The 26338-nt window shown below is 48.8% G+C and overlaps 1 protein-coding gene across 1 annotated transcript in view; it reads left to right on the top strand.

The window, feature by feature from the left end:
- The window catches only part of LOC146854242 (aldo-keto reductase family 1 member C3-like), a 386032-nt gene that overhangs the window by 163781 nt on the left and 195913 nt on the right, over positions 1-26338 (top strand). The window contains exon 5 of the mRNA XM_085652025.1: positions 14448-14570. Within this exon, the coding sequence (XP_085508151.1) occupies positions 14448-14570 (123 nt within the window). The remainder of the gene's footprint in view (positions 1-14447; positions 14571-26338) is intronic.

The raw sequence follows: 26338 nt of genomic DNA, 5'->3' as shown, positions 1-26338 counted from the left end.
TAGGGGGCCTGTAGGTATGCCCGTGCCGCCACTCCTCAGTCCAGCCTTGGAAGGCCCCCCGTCCAACACACTGTGGCTGGCCTCACCTCTACAGTCTGCCTCGGCATAGTTCACGGCCCACGATCTGTGAGGCCCCCAGGAGTTTCGCCCCAGGCACGGGGCCTTCCAATAAGTCCAAGCCACTGCAGATCAGAAGCTGAGGCAGTTCCGGATCGGCTGCACTAATTACAGGCCAGGGTGAGCGCATCTGAATCCCTGGCCCCACGTCAGTGATGAACAGGGGAGGGAGGCCCACAGATGTTGTTCCTCGGTGTAGTGTCCTGCTGGACACAGTCTAGTGTTTCTATTGCTTGTGAACCCACACTAAACACCCACCCACCACAGGCGTCACCAGTCAGGTGACCCTGACAATAAAAGGGGCCGAGCGCACGTGCTCGTGGCCAGTAACTAACGATACATGCAGTGTCTGTGTGCTTCTTATCTAAGTATGCGGGCCTAGCGCCCCCACCACTTTACAATGGCGACGAGTGGGTCTTATCCCACGTGTGCGGTGGCCTCGCCTCCCCTGGTCCTGGTGGGGGAAGCGTGAGGCCGAGGAGGACAGGCAAGGGGATGAGAGCTGCCGCGTGAAGTCCGCACCCGCCCCCAACAAGTAAGGCGCCGGACCTCGAACTGCCCGAGGGGTATGCGATGAGCCCCGGGCTTACAGGAAGCTGACAAGGTGACTGGGAGCCCACCCCGCACCTCATGAGCCGGCCGCCGTGACCCCGGTGGGGAATCACCCGAACGAAGAGCAAGCCGAGCGGAGCCCACCCGCATGTCACCCCGCAAGAGGAAGTCGGGTGCCCACCCCGACCCCGTTGAGCCTGTCGCTGCGAGCCACCCCCGTGGGGAAGTGCCCAGAAGAGGAGCGGACCGATCGGTGCCCACCCGCATCGGCCGCGACCCCCACAAGTGGCGTGAACCGGAGGAGGAGGCCCGCCAGCCGAAGGTGAGGAGCCCCGCGAAGGGGAGCGCGAGGGACGTGACCCTATGCGGTCGGAAGACAGCGGGAGCCCACCCCGCTCCTTCATCTCTGCGCGGAAGCGTGACATGCCCGTGGGTGCATCGAGGCGAACGGGAGCCCACCCCGCTGCGATGACAGAGAGTGCGTTGTGACCCCCCCCTCTCCCCGCCACACAGCATATGGAAGGTAAGGCTGCGGGGTGAATAGCAGAAGAGAAGTATCCGCCCCGCGCTGGAGGAGAGCGGCACCAACACCCCTACCCCCGCGCGGCCGGGAGATGAGGAGACCTGCTACGGGGGGGCGGAATGAACTTAAAGTACAAGCGGAGCCCACCTGCAGCTGCCGCACCGGATCAGCAACCCCCGTCTCCTCTGCCCACTTCCCCGTGCAGCGTATGAGCAAAGCGGGGCTGCTGCGGGCGAGGAGCGGGAATCAAGACGGACTGCCCTGCATATCAGCGCCAACTCTCCCCCGCCCCGGGCAGCATGAGAACTAAGGAGCTGCTGCGGGCTGGGAGAGCAACGTACAGGCAGCGGATGGCTGGCGGCGCATCGGAGCGTGAATTTGAACTAATCACAAAGAGTGCGAGGTGCCCCCAGGAGGAGGAGGGTGAATGCGTGCGGCCGAGGTGAGCAGCACCGTAACTTGGCTCACCGGTACAAAGAGAGTGGCGTCAACCCTCCCCCCGGGCAGCGTGTGAACTGAGGAGCTGCTACGGGCGGAGGGGGGGAGGAAGGGCAAGTCAGCGTGTGGCCGGCGGCGCGTTCAAGCACAAATTGAAAATAAGTGCGAAGGTCGCGAGAGGCCCCATGCAGCATCTAAAGGGGAGAGAGTGCTGCCAGGCCTCCACGCCAGAACCTCCAGGAAAGGTGCCCCGATCGTGTGATGCAATACACACGCATCTAGAAATCCAAGGAAACCAAACTCCCACCGTGGTCCCGGTGCCTGCAGCAACAAAAGCCACACACACAGTATGAAAGGCAAAGGACTCACCAAGTGCCTGGCAGCAGGAGGCTGTTGCTCTGAGCCCATCCACTGAGGCTCTGATCCCAGCGTCGAAGCTGCATCGAGGCAGAGCACCAGAAAGAGGGGAAAGACTGCCTGTGCCTGTAAAGTTGCTCCCCTGCCATCTGGTGGACACTTTTAGTACTGCAGAAAAGAAAGAGTAAAAAAGCCTAGAGCAAGCCAAGGAGACCCAGCAGCCACAGGAGACCGGCTGATTGCGGCGCAAGGGAGAAGAATGTACAGCGCAAGAGTGGCTACCCAAAGCAGAAAGCAAGTACCCCACAGAGAGGGTGACACGGTGGAGGAATCGTAACAAGAAAAGCGGAGTAAAGACACAAGCGCGCAACGAGGAGTAACCAGGAGCAGGTGACGCAGTGGTGGTTGTAAGACCACCAGAAGCACGAAGCTGAGACAGAGCGCAGCGGTACCTAGTGGCCACAGGTTGTCGCTGCAGCAGCAATAAGAAGGAGCACCACCAGACAAGCGAACGAAGGTTCAGGAGCTCAGCACCCGGCAAGGGAAAAGACGTGCGAAGGTCAGCAGACGCTGCTCCCGGAAGGAAGGAGATAGAAGAACATGCGGCGAGTGCATCCAGGAAGGTAGCGGAAGAGCGCCATCAGAAGAGCGCCACTGCAACGCGATTGCAGGGAAGAAGAGGTGGTTGCAAGAGCCACCAGAAGCGCAAAGACCCGGGAAAAGGGAAAGAAGCCGACCAGGCAGATGGTCGCCAGTGAGAAGAGGAGAAGCCGACCAGGCAGATGGTCGCCAGTGAGAAGAGGAGAAGCCGACCAGGCAGATGGTCGCCAGTGAGAAGAGGAGAAGCAGATGGTCGCCAGTGAGAAGAGGAGAAGCCGACCAGGCAGATGGTCGCCAGCGAGGAGAAGAAGCCGACCAGCCAGATGGTTTCCGAAGAGAAGAAGCGGACCACTCAGATGGTCGTCAGAGAGGAGAGGCATGACAAGCGGCCTGATCAAAAGAATGGGGAAGAAGTTTGTGACGTAAAGAACGAAGAGGATATCCGCAAAGAGGACCCCAGGAATGGTCCGCGAAGAGGACCAGAAAGAGACGGACGAGAAGTTCAATATTAGACACTAGAAGGAATCAGAAGAAGAAGGCCGCGACGACCGGTCCAGTCACAGATCGAACATAAGACAGTGTCCCATTGCTGGGACAAGACCAGAGGGAAACGTGTAGAGTGCACGCTACACGGAGAAGCCTGGTGAGGAGGAGATAGAATGCGAGAGGACAAGACCGCGTCGCAAAGGAAGGAAAGAAGAGAAGGAGAGTGAGTGGCAAGATGCAATGAGGAAAGAAGAGAAGAAGAGTGAGGGGCAAGACGCCATGAAGAAATAAGAGGATGACAGGATGTCAGCCTACAAAGGAGGAAGGTACAGTGGCATCGTGCCACGGGCAGACAACCAACACAGGCGTGCGAGGGACCATGAGGCGAAGTGACCGGGCAGAGTACTCGCATCATCACCGAACAGAACACCCCGAGACATCGGACCGCCGCCTACTGCCCCATCAAAGGATAATGGTGAAGTCATCAGCACCATCAAGGAGCCGCATAACACCCAAGGGAATCCACACACTCCAGGCAATCGGAGTCCAAGAAGGCAGGCTGCCCAGGAACCGTCGGTGCACCCTGTCACCCTGTAGCGTATGGAAGTAGAGCACAACTGAACATTTGAAGATCCACCCCTTGGGATAAAGCAAGACTAGGCCGTGGCCCTGTTGGGAGTTCTGAAGCGACCCCTACGCGCCGCCTACACGAAGGCCCGCACAGCCCAACCGGTCAAGTGGAAATCCAGGGGCAAGGGGCCTCGGCGGAATTCCAGTGAAGTTGGAGTCTGAATGGGAGAGATGTTTGACAGCAGCTCCTCGACATGCGCAGGATGCACGGAGGCCGCAACCGGAGACTGGTTGCCCGGCAACCCTGAGAGGAAGACACCGAACCGGATGGCGAAGACACCGAGATGGAACATCACCCTGGGGAACACATGAGCGACTAGGCTGTGAGTCCCGTTGGCAGTTCGGAAGCGACGCCTTAGCGCGGCCCACGCGGAGCCCGCACGGTCCACACTGTCCAACGACCGCCCAGCAGGAAAGCCCACACGGAGGTGCCCAAGTGAGAGAGGCAAGTCGGAAGCATCTTGGCCGTCACGATACTGGAACAGTTAGCACGTCACCTCCAGGCGGAAACCTTATGCCAAGAATCATCAGAGTGGATCTCATCACAGCTCCCGGTATCCAGAGGAAGGACTCGTGTATATAGACATTGTTACTGATAGACCAGGTCGGTCTCAAATAGTTGGCTAAAACGAACCCGAACGTCTTGAACAATGGTGGTCCAAGAAAACCAACGCCGCCGGACTGAGGCCTGAAGTTAAGGCTACTTAGGGTTTGTTTGGGTGTCTGTTTTCCTTTACAGGTTGGACTTAGAATATTTCTTTTATCCAAAGTTGGGAGGGATGTAGTGTCCTGCTGGACACAGTCTAGTGTTTCTATTGCTTGTGAACCCACACTAAACACCCACCCACCACAGGCGTCACCAGTCAGGTGACCCTGACAATAAAAGGGGCCGAGCGCACGTGCTCGTGGCCAGTAACTAACGATACATGCAGTGTCTGTATGCTTCTTATCTAAGTATGCAGGCCTAGCGCCCCCACCACTTTACACTCGGCACCTCGTTCTCCCGTGAAGGGTCCACTCACCGAGCAACTATCGCTTGGCTACGCTGACACGGGCCCACCGGCACCACACAGCGACCGCCCGCAGGGGTAAATCTAGCAGATTTAAGGCTATACAGGGCGCGTCATCTGTAGTTTACGGACTGCGCTGTCCCGGGACCTAATACCACAGTTGACGAGTTCAGCACCAGCTGCTGGCCGTAGATTCCGGATCTTGAGTAGCAAGGATCCCAGGACGCGAGCTCGGCATGCAGGCTGGCAAATTACGTGACTCCGCCCCTTCTCCATCCGGAGCTCGTCGCGTTTCTCTGGAAGGGCCCATCTTCGATACAGTCGGGGCTCCGCACCACCGAGAGCAATAGACGCCTCCCCCGCTGCAGATCTTTGCCGGGAGAGCAGCACCGGTCAATTCCACCCTCCAGCTGCATGATAAGTGACGTATATTGCAGGCTTTAATGCGGGCCCAGACAGAGCTGAAAAGTTAAGCCGCCTTCATCTTCATAGCCGATGCCAAGCCACGACGCCGTTTCTTTAAGGATCATGTTTAAAAGAAAAAGTTTAGAAATGCAAAGGCAGGGATAGAGGTCTGCAGTTCTTTGACTGCCACAATCACTGCGTTTGTTTCCAATCACAGGGGGTCACACATAGCAACTTGTCTAATATTTATTAGTCAGGCCATTCTGCGAACGAGAACAGGAGTTTCACTAACCCTGGAGTAAATAAATCTCTGACTATTTGCATGGTGGAAAAGTGTCAGATCGGAGTTAGGAAATGCACACAAATGGACATGTTTGTGAGCATTTCCACTGTATCAAGGCAGATCACGCTAGCTAACAACCACTTCTCACCCCTGGGACTGACAAGGAGAACTTTGTCCTTGTGAATCCCTTTGTGAATTCCAGGCAGATGTAAAAAAGGTACATTGGTTCATACATTTATTTTTATGTCTAAATTCACCTTTGTGAATAGGGTCTGGTGTGCAGCTACCAGTACCAATATGCAAAATAAAATCCAGGACTGAGTGAGCAAATCACAGTTGACATGGGTCCACGATTTGAGCTGTCTTGTCTTCAAGCAGCAGCACTGGCCAAGAACATAGGACAGCCTATCTTACTCTGCTGCCCTGCGACCCTTTTCTTTTTTCTATACTGCTCTCTTTATTATGTTCCTATAGATAACAGCCAACAGTATTCAGTGTAAGTGTGTAAACAACATTGTGAGCAAGAACGACGGCGCTGCTCAACATACGAAGATCAAAGATCATTAAGGCAAAAATGACAGCCATTAACGCAGTAACAGTTCTACAACGTGAGCTTTAACAGTCAACCAGAAACATTAGTAATAACATGCATAAACCTGAAACCTATCAAGGTTGCATAGTGAAAATACTGAGCAGAAAATGACTTGCGTTGGGTGGGTCCCCATTTCCAGGATGAACAAAGGAGGGGAGAGAAAGAAAGAAAGAAAGAAGAGAAGAAAAAGAATTCTTGTGATATAATGATGTGACACATGGTGCCCACATACGCCCAAATTCTAGCCCGTGGTACATGTCTCTCACTTCATAATTATAAAGTCTGCTAGTGTCCCACCTAGGGGCCGAGCAGATCTGTAACACAGTTTCAAAGCGCACAACAATAGCACCAGACACTCCTATTTCCCAGTGCGATAATCTTCCCAGTGTAGCCAACCCAAGGCAGCCCACCCGGCCGTCATCAAAGACAAAAAGCTCATGAGGGTCTTTTATCCAACTTTGCCTCCAGTTTATCAATATATTTGCCCCATGCCTGTAGCCCTGGAATCCTACCCCATGTCTATGGCATTGACTCTGGCCCGTTTGGCCAGTACCTATTTTGTCAAGTCTTTGACCCATAGTGGTACAGTTGGGGCCGTTGTTGGCTTCCACCCCATGGCGATGTGGTGTTTATATAATTTGAGGTCCAGGCCCACAAAGCGGTACTCCTGCCTGGTCTTCACAGATCTGGACATTAATCCCAACATGTAGAGAGAAGAGTCCATGGTCACCTCCATCCCAATTACCCAAGACGCTACCTTCACTCCCCGCTCCCATACCTACGCCATGAGGGGGTACCCCTGCTGCATGTGGCAAAAATGTGCAAGGGGATACTCCTGCCCCATGTGGCAAAATATCCATTTAACATGTGCCCTATACGCTTTAACATACGATAGACCTGGTGCAGATAATTGAACTGCATGAATTCTAGTCTTGGATTAGGGGACATGTTTTTAAGGAACTCTTTGGCCGCAGCCCACTGCTTGTTGAATGACTCACGGCTCAAGGTGCTAGACCATCTGTTGCGAATTTCCATTCACTGACGTAACAACTGCCAAACAGGGCGGTATGAAGCAATGTCACAGCCTGCCTCCCATTCCCATGAGTCAGCAAGCATTGTAACGTCTCTCTATTCACATGTTCCTCCTGCCCCCATACACTATGAGCCACGTGTGTAGATGCCCTGTGTGTCAGGAATTGTCCCTGGTTCACACCGTAGTTTTGCACCATTCCTTGAAATTAATTTAATGTACCCTGGTCAGACGCCTATCATGAGACCACTAGAGCCCTTTGATCTGACCATACCCACAGTGCCATCTGTGAGGCATACAGCAGAGGTTTCCCCTTAGGCTGAATGTACCTATGCGAGCATCACTTGACTATCATAGCTGACTATGCAGTCTAGGCTTGGAGTGAACCGGTGACGGCAGGCATTCCAGTATTGACCTCGTTCCCAAGGTCCTTGTTCTGGTTTTTCCTGGGCTTGCCACTGGAGCTGTGTTGCCGCATAGTACCACTCGTATTTAGGTGCTCCCAGGCCACCCTCCAAGAGTGGGAGCTGTGTTTTGTACAGTGCTACTCTTTTCTTTTTGTGCCACATTAAATCAGACAGTATGGTTTTCAGCTCTGTGGAGAAGGGTGGGAGCTTCTTAAGCATCACAGGCAATGATGACAACAAGTACAGAAGTCTGTGCGGCACTAACATTTTGGTTCTTGCTACCCTACCCACTGGGGACAATACAAGGTAACATTTTGATGTGTGGCTGCCACCACTCTGCCAAGATTGCCTAGATCCTTCTCAGTGCTACAGACATTTACTCTTAGGTATTTAACGGGATTTCATCCCAATCCAGTCTAGATATTGATAACATGGGTTGATTTTCAGCTACGCCGAATAGGGAGCACGCATAATTTGGACCCATTTATTCTAAGGCCAGAGAACTACCCAAGCTCTTCCAGTGCCAACATAATACACTAGTTTTGATCCTTCTGAAACAATAAGCACAAATCACTGACATAATATCGATCACAACAATATTGTGATACAGAAATATGGTGTCAAAAATATCGATTACCTATATTTATAAAGATAAGCACACAATATTTAAAAAAATATAGTTTCACGTTAATATCGTTAAAAATAAACAAAAATATTGTTTTTTAATATCTTTATAGTTTAAAGTAGCACATCTTAAATATTTTAATATATATAACATTAATATAATGTAAATTAAAAATTAATTTAAATAAAATGTAATGCTATATATAAATAAATACTTAAACATATAGACATAAATATATCTCACTGCTCCGTAGGTTGGCCATCGTTGGGAAGCACTCTGGCAGCCGGACGGAGCATCAAGCTCTCGTAAGGTATGGGCGCCGGAACCCGTTGAAAAAATCCACAGCAAAGTAAGGTGCTCTGCCATACGCGTTTTGAAAGTCTCTTTCTTCATCAGAGGCACACCCCAGATTGTTACGTGCGTAGTTCGGACACACTTGTCCTTATATATTACATTGCCCGCCACTATTGGCTGCTCTTGATGAGGCAAGGCATTGTGGGTATCGTAGTGCCGATAATTAACATCCATTGATTAATGCACAAAACTTATGTGAGTAAATTACAGGGCCCTGTATGGGTCTCAACGAGCACCTTTGTCCTCAATCCTGTCCCGCTGTCCCTCCATACGAGCTCGGTATTTACCAAACTGTGGAGCCCCCTTGATTCACAGGGCGGTGCTTGGCCCGGCGGCAAGGCTGCCGCCAATATCTCACTGCTCCGTAGGTTGGCCATCGTTGGGAAGCACTCTGGCAGCCGGACGGAGCATCAAGCTCTCGTAAGGTATGGGCGCCGGAACGCGTTGAAAAAAATCCACAGCAAAGTAAGGTGCTCTGCCTTACGCGTTTTGAAAGTCTCTTTCTTCATCAGAGGCACACCCCAGATTGTTACGTGCGTAGTTGGGACACACTTGCCCTTATATCTTAGATTTCCCGCCACTAGAGAGCTTGATGCTCTGTCCGGCTGCCAACTGTTGCGTTCTATGCTGGACTGGTAAGGACAGCGGGCAGGTAGGCGGGCAGCATGCGCTCCGGAATCGGGGAGGAAGAATTAACACACACCTACGCTTTGACTGCGCTTCGGTGCACTGACCCGGATCATCCGGTCCAGCCCCCATTTATTAAACTAAAACCCTTCCGGGTCACAGCCTGGACCACCCTCGCGTAAGCAGGGGGGTGTTCCCTTTGAACATAACATTCCTCCTTTATCATGGCACAACAACATGGCACAACAACAACAACACAACACCGGTTGGATGGATGCTCCAGTCCAGAGCGAGAGAGGAGAGAGAGAGAGAGAGAGAGAGAGAGAGAGAGAGAGAGAGAGAGAGAGAGAGAGAGAGAGAAAAAAAAGAGACAGAGAGAGAGGGAGAGAGAGAGAGAGAGAGAGAGAGAGAGAGAGAGAGAGAGAGAGAGAGAGAGAGAGAGAGAGAGAGAGAGAGAGAGAACGAGAAAAACACTGCATTTCTTTTCCTTAGTCCATCACAAAACCTCTCAGTCGAGACGACACCGCTGGATTGGCTCGGAGATGATATCTGTGTCCACCTCGACCTTCGCTCCCATCTCTACGGCCTTCAGCTCCAGCCGCCCCTGGTGAATGTTCCACAGCTGCCCCGGGCAGTGGGGGGGCTGGCCCAGGTGAAACACTCTCCTCGTCGAGAGCGTCGCCCGTCGGTTCGCCACCCTCAGACTCTGGCACCATCTCACTTGGTTGTGCCGGACACCGGTACTTTTTGAATTGGGAGATGTTCCTGGTGACTGTCTCGTGACCCCTCTGGGCAGTGACCATCGTGCCCTTGACTGTCTGGATCACCCAGGGCTCAGGTTCAAACGGAAGGGAGAACTTCCCTCGTGGATGTCGATTCTTCACCAGCACCAGGTCACCGGCCACCAACGCTTTGCTCCTGGCATGGCGCCTCTGGGACATTCGGTCATTTTTAGCCCGCCTCTGTCGGAGGCGTTCGGATACTTGACGATACGCAGGCAAGGATGGTGTCACCTGAGGAAACACATCATTCAGCACCCGTTGATTGCACAAAAACCCAGGGCTGGCCATGGTGGTCGAATGAGGTGTAAGTCTGTATTCTTTTACGAAATTGTACAGGGCACACTCCATGTTCTGTTCTCGAGATATTGCTATCCGGAGCACTTTGTTTAGGGTGCGCATGAAACGCTCGGCCTCACCATTAGCCTGTGGCCACCGGGGCGGACGGCGGGCCGTCCACTACGAACGCTTCAACCGGGGGCACCGTCGTCATCTTCACGCCGACTGGGCGGGAGGTCCAATACAGCAGGTGCAGGCAGACCTGGACGCGACAGAGGATGCGCTTCAGGGGTGGACGCAGTCAAGACAGCCAAACCCTGCACTTCCGGCGCAGGCCGCGGCAAATTGCGGCCTACAGGCACCCAGCATCCAGGCCTCAGGGGCCGGGCGTCGAGCGTCGGAGAGCACGCCCCACGTGGCAATAGGAGGTGTCAGGTTAGACCCCCTGGGTGAGAATCAGCAGACACGAACACCTCGCCGTCTCCCAGCAGCCTATGCGTCACACCGATGCCGCCACCGCGGTCAGCAAGCCACTGCAGAGACACACACAGGAACTAACCGGGAAGAGTAGGCTGTAGGGGGGGGGCGTCCTTCTGTGCAGCACCGCCAGGACTCAGGCACATGCGATGAGGCAGCCAGGCAGCAGGCCGGTCGACGAGAGCGCTCCCACGTGCGCTTGATGCACGACAGCAGCTCCGATGCGGGCCGAGGAGGAAGATAGCACAGCACCGGGAGCTGGGAGAATGTAGAGAGGCGGCAGGAGCAGACCGCACGCACGCACGTGCGAGGAGCAGCGCTCCGTGTGGCAGCCGCCACCGAAGCGGGTCAGGCAGCGAGGATCCAGCCGTCGTGGGTCGAGAGTCCGGAAAGACCCCCTCGTCGCCAGTTGTTGCGTTCTATGCTGGACTGGTAAGGACAGCGGGCAGGTAGGCGGGCAGCATGCGCTCCGGAATCGGGGAGGAAGAATTAACACACACCTACGCTTTGACTGCGCTTCGGTGCACTGACCCGGATCATCCGGTCCAGCCCCCATTTATTAAACTAAAACCCTTCCGGGTCACAGCCTGGACCACCCTCGCGTAAGCAGGGGGGTGTTCCCTTTGAACATAACACCAACGATGGGCAACCTACGGAGCAGTGAGATATTGGCGGCAGCCTCGCCGCCGGGCCAAGCACCACCCTGTGCGCTTTACAAATACTGGATTTCATTTCATAAACCTTCAAGGTATCAGTCCTCATGGCTTCAGTGAAGGAGGCCGTCTTGAGGCTACACTACGAGAAGATTACTAGGCTCACAGAGGCCACAGGGTTCCAGAATCTGCCGTTAATGTATATATCACATCACTTTACAAGATATATTTCACAGACAATTGAAATTACTAAGTGGAAATTAAGACTCATTGCATAGATCTTTGATGGATGTAACTCCTTCGAATTGATGTAGTGGCACATGAATCTCCATAGCTCTACATTTGCACATTAGTACTTATCCCCATTCCAGATTCTTACTGTCTTGACAAACTTCTCATATAACCAGATTAAGTATTTTCTTCTTCCACTCCATCAGATTTGTTAACAGATCTAAGATTTGTGGACCATTGTGTCCACAGAACTGTTAGACTACATTAGGACTGCACATTAGTAACCTGTTCATGGGTTATAAGAATGCCACACCACGTTACTGGCTTTCCGGTGGTTTGACGCTACCTACATGGAATTAATCCCCTGAGTCCGACAATGGGAGGGGCTAATTTTTCATTTACTGCACACTTGGCTAGAGTGCCCTCCTAATTTGGCTTTTGCCTTTTTACGCATTTAGAATTTCAGGGGCTCCATCATTAGGCCTCCTCCCATATGTTTGGCGGGTTTTAGGAGTCTATATATCTTCAGTTTTGTTTGATGGTTCTCTCCCAGCTAGTTCTGTGGTAGGGGTTTCCTTTGGGCGTTAGCTGTGATTTAGGTGTAACTGCCGTAGTGTATTGTAGGGTTCTCCGCCTTTTTGAGGGTCCCTACTTTCTCTAGAGGTTGTCAGTTAAGGAGGGCGGGAACCTTGACCATCTTCTGCAAGTGCATGCTACAAACCAAACCTCTTGCTCAAGTACTCTGTTGGAATGAAAAGAAGAGCTGTCTCTTGCCCTCTGTATGCTAAGGATTTGGAAGCAGGTATTTCTCATCCAGCCGAAGGCTGCTGCGATGTGCACATCATGGGTGGAAATCCCTGACAAGGCACACTTAAACTTAACCTTTTATCTCCTGGAAGGCGGCACGTTTTGTACTAATACATCATGTAATAGTAGCACGTAATATTTAGAAACTGTACAACTAATGCTTATTATGAAGTGTGCTGGAGCTATGGAGTTACAATCGCCACACTGATGGGCGTTTTCTTCTTCATTCATTCTCTGGGTGGCCATGCTGGTCTAGTTGTTCTTTCTACTAATGCATTCTCAGTAGGCAACTGTCTGTAACTATAGGACCACTCCGGGTCTCATTCAGAGTACAATATTAACTGCAAATCTGCCATGTTCTGGAGCGCACTTTAGCTCTAAGTGCAAGCACATGTAAAGGGCCCCAGAAGGGAGTAAGGGGTGGTACATACAGTGTTATCAGACCTCAAATCCTCGATAGAATTGATGTTGAGACTATCCTGTTTTACGTTATTTTTTGCTATGTATTTTGCCCATACATTCCATGGAAAAGAACCCACTCTATTGTAAACATCTTTGAATCCATTCCAGTTTCGCCATTTACTCTCCATTTAAAAGCACTCTCTCAAATTGTGTTCAGGAAAGAATCTCTAAATTGACTGTATAGTTGTATTAAAGCTTTATTAGCTTTTGTGCTATGTTACAGGCCCAACTGCTTTGCGATTCACCATTTGCCACAATTTTGACACAACTCTAGCGGGGGATTACCTCTACTCCCCCTGTAGAATTCTGTTTGAATTATATTCTGTTTACACTCACATGCTTTAAAAAAAGTGCTATTCGTCATACCTATTGCCCAAAAAACCTGGGCTCCCAATAATTCATAATAAAAAGCGTGACTGAAAGAACTGTGTGCTTTAAAAATCTCACTAATATTTCAGCACCAATTAAAAAATGTGTGAAGATAGAAAACCTTCCCCCTAAGCCGTGCCTTCCAAAAATATACACTCCTGGATGCAGCCCTGCCGAAAGCACCACTTGTTTTTAGCTTTTTGTGCTGCTTCCCATGTGCTACTTCTGTGCACACCCGCAATTGTGAATTTCTTTTTAGTACACAAATTCCAAATATGTCAGCAAGTAGGAAAGCCAGGTCTATCTTGAGCTGTTGGCCTTGAATCCAGGGAATCTGGGTTCAAATCCCCATTAAGATTCGTTCCCATTACCCCAAGTGATGTGCAGCGCTCCAGTGCTTCCTAGCTAGGAGTGATGTGCAGCGCTCCATTGCTTCCTAGCTAGGTAGGCACTATATAAATGCCAATACAAACATTGCATCGGTACTTCACTCTCTTTTGCACAAACAATTTAAATTAATTCTGTTCTAGGGCCCATTTCAGCAGTAGAGTAGATCTGCCAGAACATTTCTCGTGGGGAGATTATTTTTGTGCGTGACTTTTCCTCTCCTTGTAAATATGGCCCCTTCACACGCAGCGCTTTGCGTTGAAGGAGAATTCCATGGGTGTTGCTGTGGGTGTTCCCACGCAACACCCATGGAACAAGACACATCTCCAGATTTACGAGAAATCGTAAATCTGGAGATGCGTGTGAATGCTACGCCAGCCTAGAGGTGGCGTAGCGAGGCACAACGAGGAGAAATGTTTTCATTTCTCCTCGTTTTTTCCTTTTTCAATGCGTGCTGCATTCTACAGCATGCATTGAAAGAGGAAAATGCCTATAGTGATTGTTTTTGTGCAGGAAGGTGCCCCTTCCTGCACAAAAACAATCTCCCCACGACGCAGGCATCCTTGCACCATGGTTCAAGGGTGCCTGCACCAGTGCATGGCTGCAGTTTGTGCGCCAGCACAGGGAAAAGCACAGAGATGTGACATATTCTTGTAAATATGTCTCATCCCTGTGCTTCGGAAGTGCTGCAGCGTGGCGCAGCCAAATGGCTTGCGGTGCCAGGCAGCGGCACTTCCTCGCAGATCTACCCCTTAGTTTTGAATGATCACTGTGCCACGCTTACACGCATCAATAACACAACGGAATCTTGTCCCTCGCTGATGGTCAGAATCGACCCTATCTTGCATCCTACACACACAATGGAACAGTCAGGACCCAAGGTGTCATCTGCAGAGCATCACAGAGCCAGTGGGAGATGTTTGCATTTGTTCTGTGAAATGAAGCCCAGTTTTTCTTCTCCCCCTAGGCCCTGGAAGCATGCAAAGATGCAGGCCTGGTCAAGTCTATTGGCGTGTCCAACTTCAATACCAAACAGCTGGAGCGGCTCCTGACTAAACCTGTCCTCAAGCATAAGCCTGTGTGTAACCAGGTAAGTGGTTTCAGTGCTGAAATGGAGCCGGTGGTTGCGGGTCGAGCTCACCGGTACTTATTGTTGGGACCAGCACTTATTTATCCTCCTTGGATATTTCCTGAGAGAAAAACATAGAAAGGGGAAAGAGAGGTAGAGAAAGACAAAAATAACGTAACAAAGGGAGAAAGCAGAGAGCTGAAAGAGTGAGATAAAGGGACAGGGAATGTCTGGTATTCAATTAAAGATGCATGAGGTGGATTCCAGGCTTCTGAGCATAGCTGGGCACCGGCACTCATTCTTGTACAAATTAAGCATTGAGTGTTGTAACCAGTTGGGCCCTAAACCATATTGTGGTATCTCCCTTGTGGCATATAAGTTAATGTAGACATGGTGGCGTTATTTCACAATGTAGCCTTCCAGAAACATTTATCGCTTCTGGCATTTAATCTAGATTATTCAGAGGGAGTGCTTGTTTAAGAATGGGCGAAGATCTTAGTCAACCTCCTGCACAGTGTATGGATCTCTGCCTGCCTGTTGGACCTGGGTCAAGTAGCTCTGCATCTAGAGGATAGCTCTAAATAGGGCAGGTCTGAAGCACAGATGGTGGTGCACATGTACCGGACAGGCAGTGGCGTAAAGCAAATGATGCCCCCCTGCAGAATGTTATGAGGGGTGTTTGAGTCACCTTTATCTCACAGATGTTTATAGGCTATGGGCTTAAAAGGGGCCCCTGAAGGTTTGGGAGCACCTGAATATTTGGGGACCTCCTTCATTGCAGGACTGCAGGGGCCTGTGTTATACCCCTGCGTACATGCCGCCGCTCATTATAAGTCGCATGCACAGTTGGCAGAGTATTGACTGTTACACAATCAGAGGATTCCTTATCTCTAAACAGTGGTGCTGGAACAATTTTCAGGGTGGAATTTTGCCATCAAATTACATCACTGAAATCAAAGTGGTGATGAAACATCCAAGCGACACACAAAGAGTAAGTGCAGCAAATGAGCCATGCACATTCAGCTGGGGAGTGGTAAGGGTCTAGCGTGTAGCTGGTGGTGCATTTCAAAGTACGCTGTCACAAATATATTTATAAAACTGGAGGCATGGCTTGTCCAATCAAGATGGTGGACACACCTTGAGTGCGCTCTGGGCCATCCCTATAATCCTGCATAATACTGATCGCTGTCTGCTGCTCCTCCACTAAAGGGTCCGTAGAGAGGTCCCCAGAACTGACCAACAGTGCCTGAGCTGCCTTAAATCCACACGGGGGCTGTAGTTGAGCTCCCGGGAACCTAACTGAAGGTCTCGCAGCCTGTTCGTCTGGAGCAGTGGGGCGTTTAGGGCATCTGGGGTGCCGAGGCAGAGCGACACCATCATCGGTGGAAGCCGCCTTTCCTCTGCTGTGGCTGGGCACCTTTCGTGGATGCCAGGGTCGAACCGGGGCTCAGGTGATCCGGCCACCGCTGAGGATTAAGCAGCAGCCTGCCGACTCACCCCAGCTGAAAAGACATGAAACAGTCCAGGAGTGACCCTGATCCCCTCACCCTAGAGATAGAGGTGAGAGAGACGGAGGAGGTGAGCTAGTGGTGGGAGGGGGCTCAGCGAGGCATAGACTGTAGGTTGTACGGTGCCAATGGGGTGACTGGCATTTTTCCCAATGTTTGGAGTGCAGAAAGCCCATAAAAGAGATCTTGCCCTGACATGGGGGCTGTTGCTTTGGAGCCTCTGTATTGCCTCTCTTAAATATATGCATATCAACTGCCTGAGTGGACAAACAGTGGTTGGTTCCATGGAGATCAGGACTTCTCGCAGCAACATCACTAGGCCACCCCCATCTACCTTGTTGGTCTGGCCCTGCGGAGGCAGGGTATTGACTATAGGGGGGCAGCTAACCTGAATCTCTCAATTCTTCCAATTACATGGTCTGAAAACATCTTTGTGACCAGGAGAACCCCACTTTCCCTGATACAACGTACCTTTATCAAACACCCCTGGCTGCTTGTGCAGCCCTCCTCCTCGGGGCAAATTGGGCCTGCCTTTACTGCCTCCATGGGGCCCCAATTTCAAGACTGTGTCCCAGGAGCTGCTTATTTTACACCATGGGACAGGATGAAGGGATGGAGACCCTGATAAAAACCAAGTTACAGGTGTGGCACAACAGGCCTCGCTGGTATACTGCAGGCAATTTAAGCATCTCGATAGGCAGTTGTAACCAAGATAGGCAAAGTTAAAGTGGATGTATCGCTCAGCCATCAAGACCTCTGCAATATGACCAACAGAGTTAATTGAAGTGGAAGAGAGAATCTCCACTGTAGAAGACATAAATTCCCTTAAAACCAAAATGGCCTAACTGTTATCCCTGCCCATCACTCTTGAAAAGCACACCAAAGACACTGAACATAGATTGCGGTGCAACAACCTACAATTTGTGGGCTTCCCATAGGGATCAGAACCATCTGACCCAGCAGACTTCCTATGGAATTGGCTGCAGTCGCGGCTACCAAAGGATACCCTTTCGCAATGCTTTGCAATTGGGAGGGCACAGAGGTCTTTGGCCTAGCTCCCCGCAGCCACTGAATGCCAAGATCTTTAACTACCAGTACAGAGACTTCATGCTTTGCAAGGCCCGACATTAAAATTCCAAGCCTGGAACATTATGGTATTCCCAGATTGCACCCAGGAAAACGCAAAGGCATAAAAGGTCCTTTGATGAGGTAAAACAAAACCCCAGAGCCTTTAACCTTTAATATATGCTCATCTACCCTGCAAAGCTCAAGGTGATCCATGAGGGTTGCTCCCAATTCTTTGACACCCCAGAAGAAGTGTGGGAGTGGGCAGTCAAAAGGCCATCCTTGCAATGTTCTGAAGCGGATTTTGGGGCATCCCTGGGGATGAGAACCTCCATTTGGCCTCAACCCCCCAGAGACCTAACCGGCATCAAAGCACTAGATCTCCCAAGACATGTGGATGCTCCGCAGGCTCTCCGGACTCCTCCGGCGTGGAGACCCGGGTGTGCAACGGGTCCGTCATCTTGCGTACGCCGGAGAACCGCACGAACAGTGAGGAAGGGATCGGATGAGGGAATGGTCCCACCAGCTCAACAGAACTTTGGCACCTGACATTCTAGATGCAATCCCGGTAGGCTATGGGATTTTGAGACAAGACCGCCTCTTAAAAGAGGTGGAGGGATAGCCATTGTTCACAAGCTGACTATTAAATGTACGATGAAGGAAGCCAATATTTGAAATTGTGAAGCCATTTCATTCTGGCTAACATTAGCAGGGAATGCCACCCTCACAGGATTTCTAATTTACTGTCCTCCTGGCCCAGCATCGCAATTCATCTTGAGTCTTGTAGAGGATTGTACAACCGGTCTTAGGCCTTAATAACTTGTTAGTCCTAGGTGACCTGAATATGCATTTCGGTAAAAATCCTAATTTGGTTGCTTTAGCTATTTGTAATGAGCTGGAAATGGTGAATCTAACCCAAAGTGTATGCTTACCGACTCACCAACTGGGTCACACTCTAGACCCTATTTTCGCTAACTTCCCTAATATTAAATTCATGGCATCACTTGTGGTCCCTTGGTCAGACCACTATGTGGTGCCGTTTACTATGCCATTACATAGGATTATTTCTAATAACATAGCGAAGCAAATGCCTAGGAGAAGGAAATGGAATTTGCTGGATGCCAAAATACTTAATGATGCTCTTTTACACAACTCGCCCCAATTAGATGACAATGCCACTCTAGCTAATTCCCAGATTGAAAACTGGATATCGGCAGCATTGGATGAAGCCGTGCCATGGACATCAGGGTAAGAAACCCAGGGACCAGAACTCTGCACCCTGGTTTACTGAGGAACGTGGCGTAGCCAAAAAAGCGTGCAAGCGCTTACAATGCATCTGGAGGAATGACTATAGTCCTAACAGTAAAAACACCTATAAAGTGGAACTTTAAAAATATCATGCTCTGATTAGGAGAACCAGATGTAGTTTTACACTCATAAAATTGAAACGGATAATAATTCATCGAAAGAACATTTTTTGATCCTTATATCTTTGTCCTCGTTGGATCGCACTACGGCGCCTGCTCCAGCTTCGGTGGAGAACTGCAACAGGATTGCACAGTTCTTCTCATCTAAAGTAGCTCAAATCTATGACACATTCCCTCTAGAAGTCCGTAGTCCCATTGCCTTGCCAACTGAACCAGCCAAAGCGTTTAGTCTTAAGGAATTCACAGTCCCTAAGCTGGAAGATCTGTAGAATGTAGCGTCCGGTATTAAGTCTGGTTTAGACCCTGCTCCACCTAAGGTTTTGGTGCAGGGGCTTAATATTATCACTCCTTATTTTCAACAACTCCTTGCCCTCTCTTTTGGTGCTGGAGAGGTTCCCCTGAAATGGAAACAAGCCATCGTCTACCACTAAAGAAAAAAAGTCTGCTGATCACATGGCACTAGACAATCTACGCCCCATCTCTTTACTTCCGATTTGTGCCAAAATATCAGAGAAAGTGGTAAACAGCCAACTCATGGCTCATATCAACCCGAATGATCTCTACCACCCCACTCAGTTGGGTTTCAGGTTATCTTATTCCTCGGAATCGGCTCTCTTGCTAGCCCCGGAAACGCTAAGGAAATGTGCGGATGCGTGCCAAACTGCTGCACTGGTCCTTTTGGACCTAAGCACGGCCTTTGACACCATCTCGCATAGTCTCCTTTCTCAAAGACTTAGTTAATGCGAGGTCGAAGAAAATGCGCTCCACTGGCTATGCTCTTATCTTCATGACCGGAGCTTTCAAGTGTCTCAGAACCCTTTTCTATCTGAAAGTTTGCGTCTAGTGCAAGGGGTCCCACAGGGCTCTATTTTAAGCCCTACTCTGTTCAATCTTTTTATTGGCCTCCTTGTGGACATTGTGGAAAGACATAATGGGACAATTGTGTCATATGCAGATGAGACACAGCTCATTGTCACTTTATCACAAGATCCTGAAGCGTCAGCCACTCGCTTCTCATTATCTTTAGATGAGTTGGCCACCTGGATGGCAAATCATTGCCTCAAACTTAATGGCAATAAAACGGAGGTACTGATTGTAGGGAAGATGTCCTCTATCTGGACCTATGCCTGGTGGCCTGCCTCTTTGGGATAAACTCCCACTCCCAAAGTAGTTACTAAAAACCTTGGGATCTGGTTCGACTCGACTATCAAATCAGGAAAGTCGCGGGTAAGTGCTTTGGAATCCTTAAAATGCTAAGGAAACTTATTGATCTCCTCCCCTTAGCAGCTAGGAAGACTATCGTGCATGCCTTGGTTATGTCTCAACTAAACTATGACAATGCCCTATATCTGGGGGTAACCAAAGGACGTCTGGCCAGGCTTCAATGCATTAAAATTGCCGCAGCTAGCCTAGTACTGGGTTTTCCCAGAAGATCACTAGCATCCAAAGCATTAAATACTCTACATTTGCTACCTGTCGAGAAAAGAATTTCCTATAAAGCGATGTGCTACTGCCACAAAATTTGGTGGAACAGGAGCCTCGGCTACCTTCGTGCTTTAATCACGCCTTATACTCCTTCTCACACTCTTAGATCACACGGAACCCTTCAGGCTAAGGATCCCAAAATCTTGTAAGCGAGAATGGGTGCCCGCTCCTTCAGCTACCTGGCAACAAAAATCTGGAATTCCGTACCTGTGACGTTGAAATCTTGTTCGGAGGAACACAACTTCCGTAAACAACTGAAAACCTGGCTATTCATGCCGTAACTCTGGACCTTCTTCGTATCTTCTAGATTCTGCTCTTCATGCTCTTGCAGGTTTGATCTGATTCTAGTGTGGTGACACACCGTTGGTGTAACCAGGCGCTTTGCAAATGGCATTTGATTTGATTTGACCACTGAAACCATTGACAAAGAAGCAAGCGACGGAAGGAAGTAACCCGTTTAGGGTCACCCAAGTCACTAATGACCACCTCTCAGACTTCTGTACCAAATGAAGAGTCGATCAGACAGTAGAGAATACAAACCAATAACTGTTTATTTGTATACACTCAGAGCAGAGCCCCATCTGCCCAGGGGCTAGGAGTGCTGCAGAGGGAACTGAAATAAACAAGCATAACTGGGCGAAAACACACCCAAAGTGGAATTTTCCAAGCAGGTGCAGATAAACAGTGAAATACAGAAAAAATGGTTTCAGCGCTCATACCTTTACACAAAGTAACAGAGTCCAAGGTCGTTCTATCCGGAGCCCGCAACCAGACAAGGGGAAGAGGTCATCTATCTAATAAGAAAGCTATATGCTAACGTGAACAGTGTGCTTATTACTGTAACAAAACCCAAGTGAAGAAACAAAACTCAGAGAGGGGCATCTTTCGGAATTAAACTAGATCAGTTTCGAACAGCTAAAATGGATCCCAAATAGAAAACGGTACAGCGAATGCTAACTTACATGAAACACTATATAAGCATGAATGATTTCTTTCTAACACAACACCCAATGACTGCCCGTAAGACGTACACAGACAAACAGTGCCGGCGATATATACAAGAATCTGCTCAACACAGGGAAGCCACAGTCAGTGGCACCCAAACACAAATTTTATATCTTTGAGTTGATGTTGTTTGGTTGTTCTAGGGCAAAGATGCTTCGAGGGAGGAAGTATGGGGTGGGGTGTGGTTGAGGGGGTGGAAAATTTGTTTTTTTGTTATGTGGTTCTCGCCAACCTATTGTCCACCACGCGCATGATGCCTACAAGACAATGGCCTGCAATCCCACCCCAGTGGGGGCACTTGGTTCCCCCACTTCTCAGCTGTCCTCCCTCTAAAGGGTGAGCACCTCACATTACAAAAACAACAAAACACACAGCCTTAACCGGCAATGTTAACAGACTGAATTAAAAGAACAGCAGTCCTCCAATATGCTATGCATCTCCACCCATTCACCCTGATGTTGCAGGAAATGCACCTTTTGGGTTCAAACTGCCCTTGTCTGAAAAAATGTGGGAATAACAGAGTCTGTCATGCCAGTTTCGCTAGGGGCTCAAGGGGAGTAGCTATACTCTTACACAGATCCTTTCCTCTCATGGTCACTCACATGATCACGGAACCACTGGGCTGATACGTGGGAGTGAATCTTCTTCTTGGAGGGTGCCCGTACAACATCCTGAGCGTATATGTTCAACTGCACTTGTCCACCCAAACGTATGCTGCACTAACAAATACACTCTCGGCCCTATCTGCAGGTACCACTATTATAGGGGAACACTTTAACGCTCCACTGGACTCAACATAATTACCACTGTAAATCCCATGCTACACCAACTAGCACAGGAGAAGCAACTTAAATGGTGGCCAGGCTCCTTCGGCTTATACTACATATGGAGAATCTGGCACCCTAGTAATAAAGCTTACACCTACATGTTAGCGGCACACAAAATGTTCTGATATATAGACCTCCTTCTAGTCTCCGGGACTGATGCTCAATACATCACCCATGTGGACATCCTCCCTTGTGGTATCTCTGATCACTCCCCATATTAGCTTAGGTGGCCCGACTCTCGCAGCATGCCCTATTTGGCATCTCAATGACTGGTTCCTACATGAGGAACGCTGCACAGACCTCCTTGCGACCAAACTGCAGGCCTACTTTTAAAGTAATACCGTATCTGTAGAACCCACAAGTATGCTCTGGGCTGTCAGGAAGGTCACAATGTGTGGGTTTGCCAAGGGCTACCTATAGCAGACAGTAAAAGACAGGTGGCAAAATGTAACAAACCTGGTGATCCGCGTCACTGCATTAGAGCACCAATACGCAACTAACCCCTCTGGGACCAGAAGGCACTGTATACACCGACTTCAAGTTGTACTAGCCCGAGTCCATGAGATACCTGAATCCTGTACACTCTAATTCCTTGATTTTGAGAAGGCCTTTGATTCAGTGGACTGGAGGTTTATGAGAGCAGTACTAGGCGAAATGTGTCTCTGTATTGGCCTTCTCTGTTCCCAACCTACGGCCAGAGTGTTAATTTTTGGAGTTTTCTCATACTCCTTCACTATAGGCAGAGGGAAACAACAGCAGTGCCCCTTATCACCCCTGTGACACCCAAATGCGGGGTTGGGAAAGGGAGGGCTCCACAGAGGAAATAATTGCACTCTATATAGATGATGTTCTCCTTTACTTGGATGATCCCCATCTGACAGGACCGCAATGTCTCCTTCTCCCTGTGCTGTGCAAAGCGGCCTCAGGCTTCAAGGTGATCTTGAAAAATAACTCTTAGTATTGATCCGTGGTCGACAGAGTGACACACAAATGCAGTCCTCCATACTAACGAAGCAACTGAGTTTTAAATACCAGGGAATCCAAACTTCCTTTATTCACGAGCTGATTTGGAGCCTCAACCTGACACCTCCCCTCGCCCGGACAAAAACAAAACTTCAATGCTGGCCGGCCCATCCACTTAACATACCGGGACACCTAGCCCTCTTTCAAATGATGGTCCTTCCTCTTTGCCTCTTTGTCCTCCAAGACGCCCCATTGTCGATCCTGAACCAGTGGTTGAGACCTCAACTCCATGTTCCGCACCTTCCTTTGGGCCAACCGTCTGCCCCACATTGCCTGGATTAAAAGTCGACTATTGGTATATGATGGCGGTGTGGCAACGACGGATCTCCAAATTTACCATCGAGGCATGCAATTACTGGTGATCAACGACTGGTTGACCGATGATTGGGATAACCCCATATATCGATTCCAAACTAGCTCTACTAAACCTGGATAAATTTATGGAACTGCTCTACAGAGATCCAATCTTTAAATGCCTACCCAAGGTGACCCGAGTGGTCTTCCAAATCTGGCAGATGGCATTACGGTCCATGAGATGGTACAACACACTTACCCAACAGACCCCACTGTGGCAGGGTCGCCACCTTCTATATATCTCCAGCCTTTAGTGCTTCCAGGCAGGGGATAACATTGGCACAATGAACCTAGACAACATCTGGAAAGGGGACCATATCAAGTCTTTCCGGGGTCCTCAGATACAATAGCCCTTTCTAAGACAAAATTTCAAAAATAGCTGCAAATAAGACACACTCTTGCCATGTATAAAGAGGGCCTAGATGCGCTCCCTGAATATAATCCGTTGGATACTCAGCTATTGATGGGCAACGGAGAGCAGTGGGGTTATCGCACATATATCGCACCATGATTAACAATGTCCCTGATATCTTCATTCCTTTGAGAAGAAAATAGAAAGCCTGAATGGGCCCCATGGAGGATGTAGACTGGTAGCTAGCTCGCATGGCTCCTGGTGAGATTGCCGTGGCCTATAGTTTACGACTGATCCAATTGAATTACCTTCACTGCACATACATCACGCCCCTGAAACTATGGCAAGCGGGTAAGCTTGAGTCCCACCTGCTTCCACCGCTCCAGCACATGCACAGATTTTTTTCCACATGACATAGCTATGCCATCTAATCACTGACTTCTGGAAACAAGTTATGTCCTCCCTCTACCGGATCCTGGTATACACATTCACATTGTCACCTGGAAAGGCTCTGCTGGAGGTACTGGATGACTTTGGTAATACCCACGGGAATAGATACCTCATTGGAATGGCTACAATAGTGGCAAAAAGAGACATTGCCCATAGATGGAGTCTGGCTATCACACCGAAAACAACTTAATGGACAAAGGGGATGGACTGGTGCACGACACAAGAGGACAAGAGGAATCCATGTATGAAGCACAGGACTGCCCCCGCAAACATGAATGAATATGGGTGAAATGATTGGATTATTATGGTTTGCTGGCTTTTATATATATAACTCTGTATGGATTTCTATGTAAAATGTCTGTGAGGACAACTATTTTGGCGAACACATTGTTCTCAATCTTATGTACAGTCTTGAAATCAATCAAATTGGTTAAAAAATGTATTCATAAAACTTGGTCTGGAAACACAGTGTCATTGACATTCAGCTCATTTCCCATTGAAATAGCCACAAAATTCACAATGGCAATTTTACTGATAAAACTAGGTAGCACACAAATAATATGTGGAAATAGGTTTTCTGCAAAGTAAAGTGTCTTGATTTGTTTTGATCCTATTACAATCTTTGTTCCCATCACACTTCAGAATTACAAACAATGTGCTTCCTTTGTTCTTTCCTAACTGCTGTCAAATTTTTAAATATATGTACTGTTCATTTACAGGTATTCAGATGTTGTGTACTACAGAAAAAATGAAATCCTACAGCCTTTCCTTTCACACTTCTTGTACCTCTTCGGGATTCCCAGATATATCACTTTATAAAATACTTTAATTTTGTAGTCAGAGGAAGAAAAGTAAACACCAGTCTATATTTTAAAATAATAAGCAGTGATTTGTCAGAAAACATAGGCAAATACATTTAACCTCTATTTTTGAATGCACAGCACACATGACAAGACAACAACAAAAATTAAAAGCGTCTTTGTTGCTCATTGACCTTCTGAAAATGTAAATGAGGATTTTGTTGCCTTGTTTAAGATTGGGCAGGCCGTCTGCCAGGCTGCTACTTCAGTGGAGGCATACGCCTCCATCTGCCCAATTTAAAGATCTTATTCTGCTTGGTGGAAACTGTGTTGCAACGACCCACTGGGCATTCTTTTTTCTTAGGTCTGTTTCTGAAAATTTAAATTAAACGTTCCTAGCGCCAAGGTGCTTTCTACATATTGTTGATTTTCCCTTCCTCTGATCCTGCTTATCTCTCATGTTAAGTATAAATGGGGTGGCCCATAAATACTACCTGACCTGGGTCAATAGGTACATTATATAGCATAGGGTCAAGGTAGCGTGCTATTTTGAACAGAGCAAATTAGTAGTAGCAAAACACTCAACATTAATTGATCTGGTATGAATCCAAATATTTTAATTTTAGAAAAGAATGTATGTACACAAACTCCAGCGACATTATTTCAAAACAATTATTTGTCCATTTGAGTTATGTGTACCCTCCGGAACAATTGATCTCGTTGATGCTGGAAAAGAACTATACTATGAAATGTTGATGTATTTATGTCACTAATACCTTTTCCCTGTCCCTTACCCTCACGTTACCACTGAACCCCTACCTCCCCAATTTTTTCCACTTCCACACTGAGAGCACTGCAGCATATTGTACTTTAATTACAATGAATATCAGCATTGTCTTTGAATGTTTATGCTTGAAACACAACTGCAAATGGGATTTCTTCCCTTTTTTCTAAAATTAAAATATTTGGATTCATACCAGATCAATTAATGTTGTGTGTTTTGCTACTACTAATTCGCTCTGTTCAAAATATCACGCTACCTTGACCCTATGCTATATAATGTATCTCTCATGTTAGGTTATATTTTGTAACACAGATTCGTGGACTGTACTGTCACCCAAGTGGGTATCTTGGTGCTGAGTGTAGCTAAACCTAGGGCCTAGTGGGACTACGTGAAAAGACAGGTCTTCAGCTTCTTGTGGAATTTAGGAGGTGAAGAGGAGGCTCTGATGTGTAAAGGCAGATTGTTCCATGCTTTAGGAGTAATGTAGGAAAAGGCTTGACCATCGGATCTGGTTTTCCGTATGTGTGGGATGTGTGCAAATAGGGGTCCGGATGAGCAGATGTCTCTAGAAGGTTTGGGAGAGCAAATGCTATTGTTGATGTATGCTGGGAAAGTGTTGTGTAGTACCTTGAAAGTGTGGGTAAGGAATTAGAATTGGGCTTGTCTGTGACTGGGGAACCATTGGAGCTCCTACAGGTGTGGTGTGATG

The sequence above is a fragment of the Triturus cristatus genome, chromosome 4_1 (genome assembly GCF_964204655.1).
Source record: "Triturus cristatus chromosome 4_1, aTriCri1.1, whole genome shotgun sequence".
NCBI classification, from domain to species: domain Eukaryota; kingdom Metazoa; phylum Chordata; class Amphibia; order Caudata; family Salamandridae; genus Triturus; species Triturus cristatus.
This window is presented reverse-complemented; position numbering and strand designations above follow the sequence as displayed.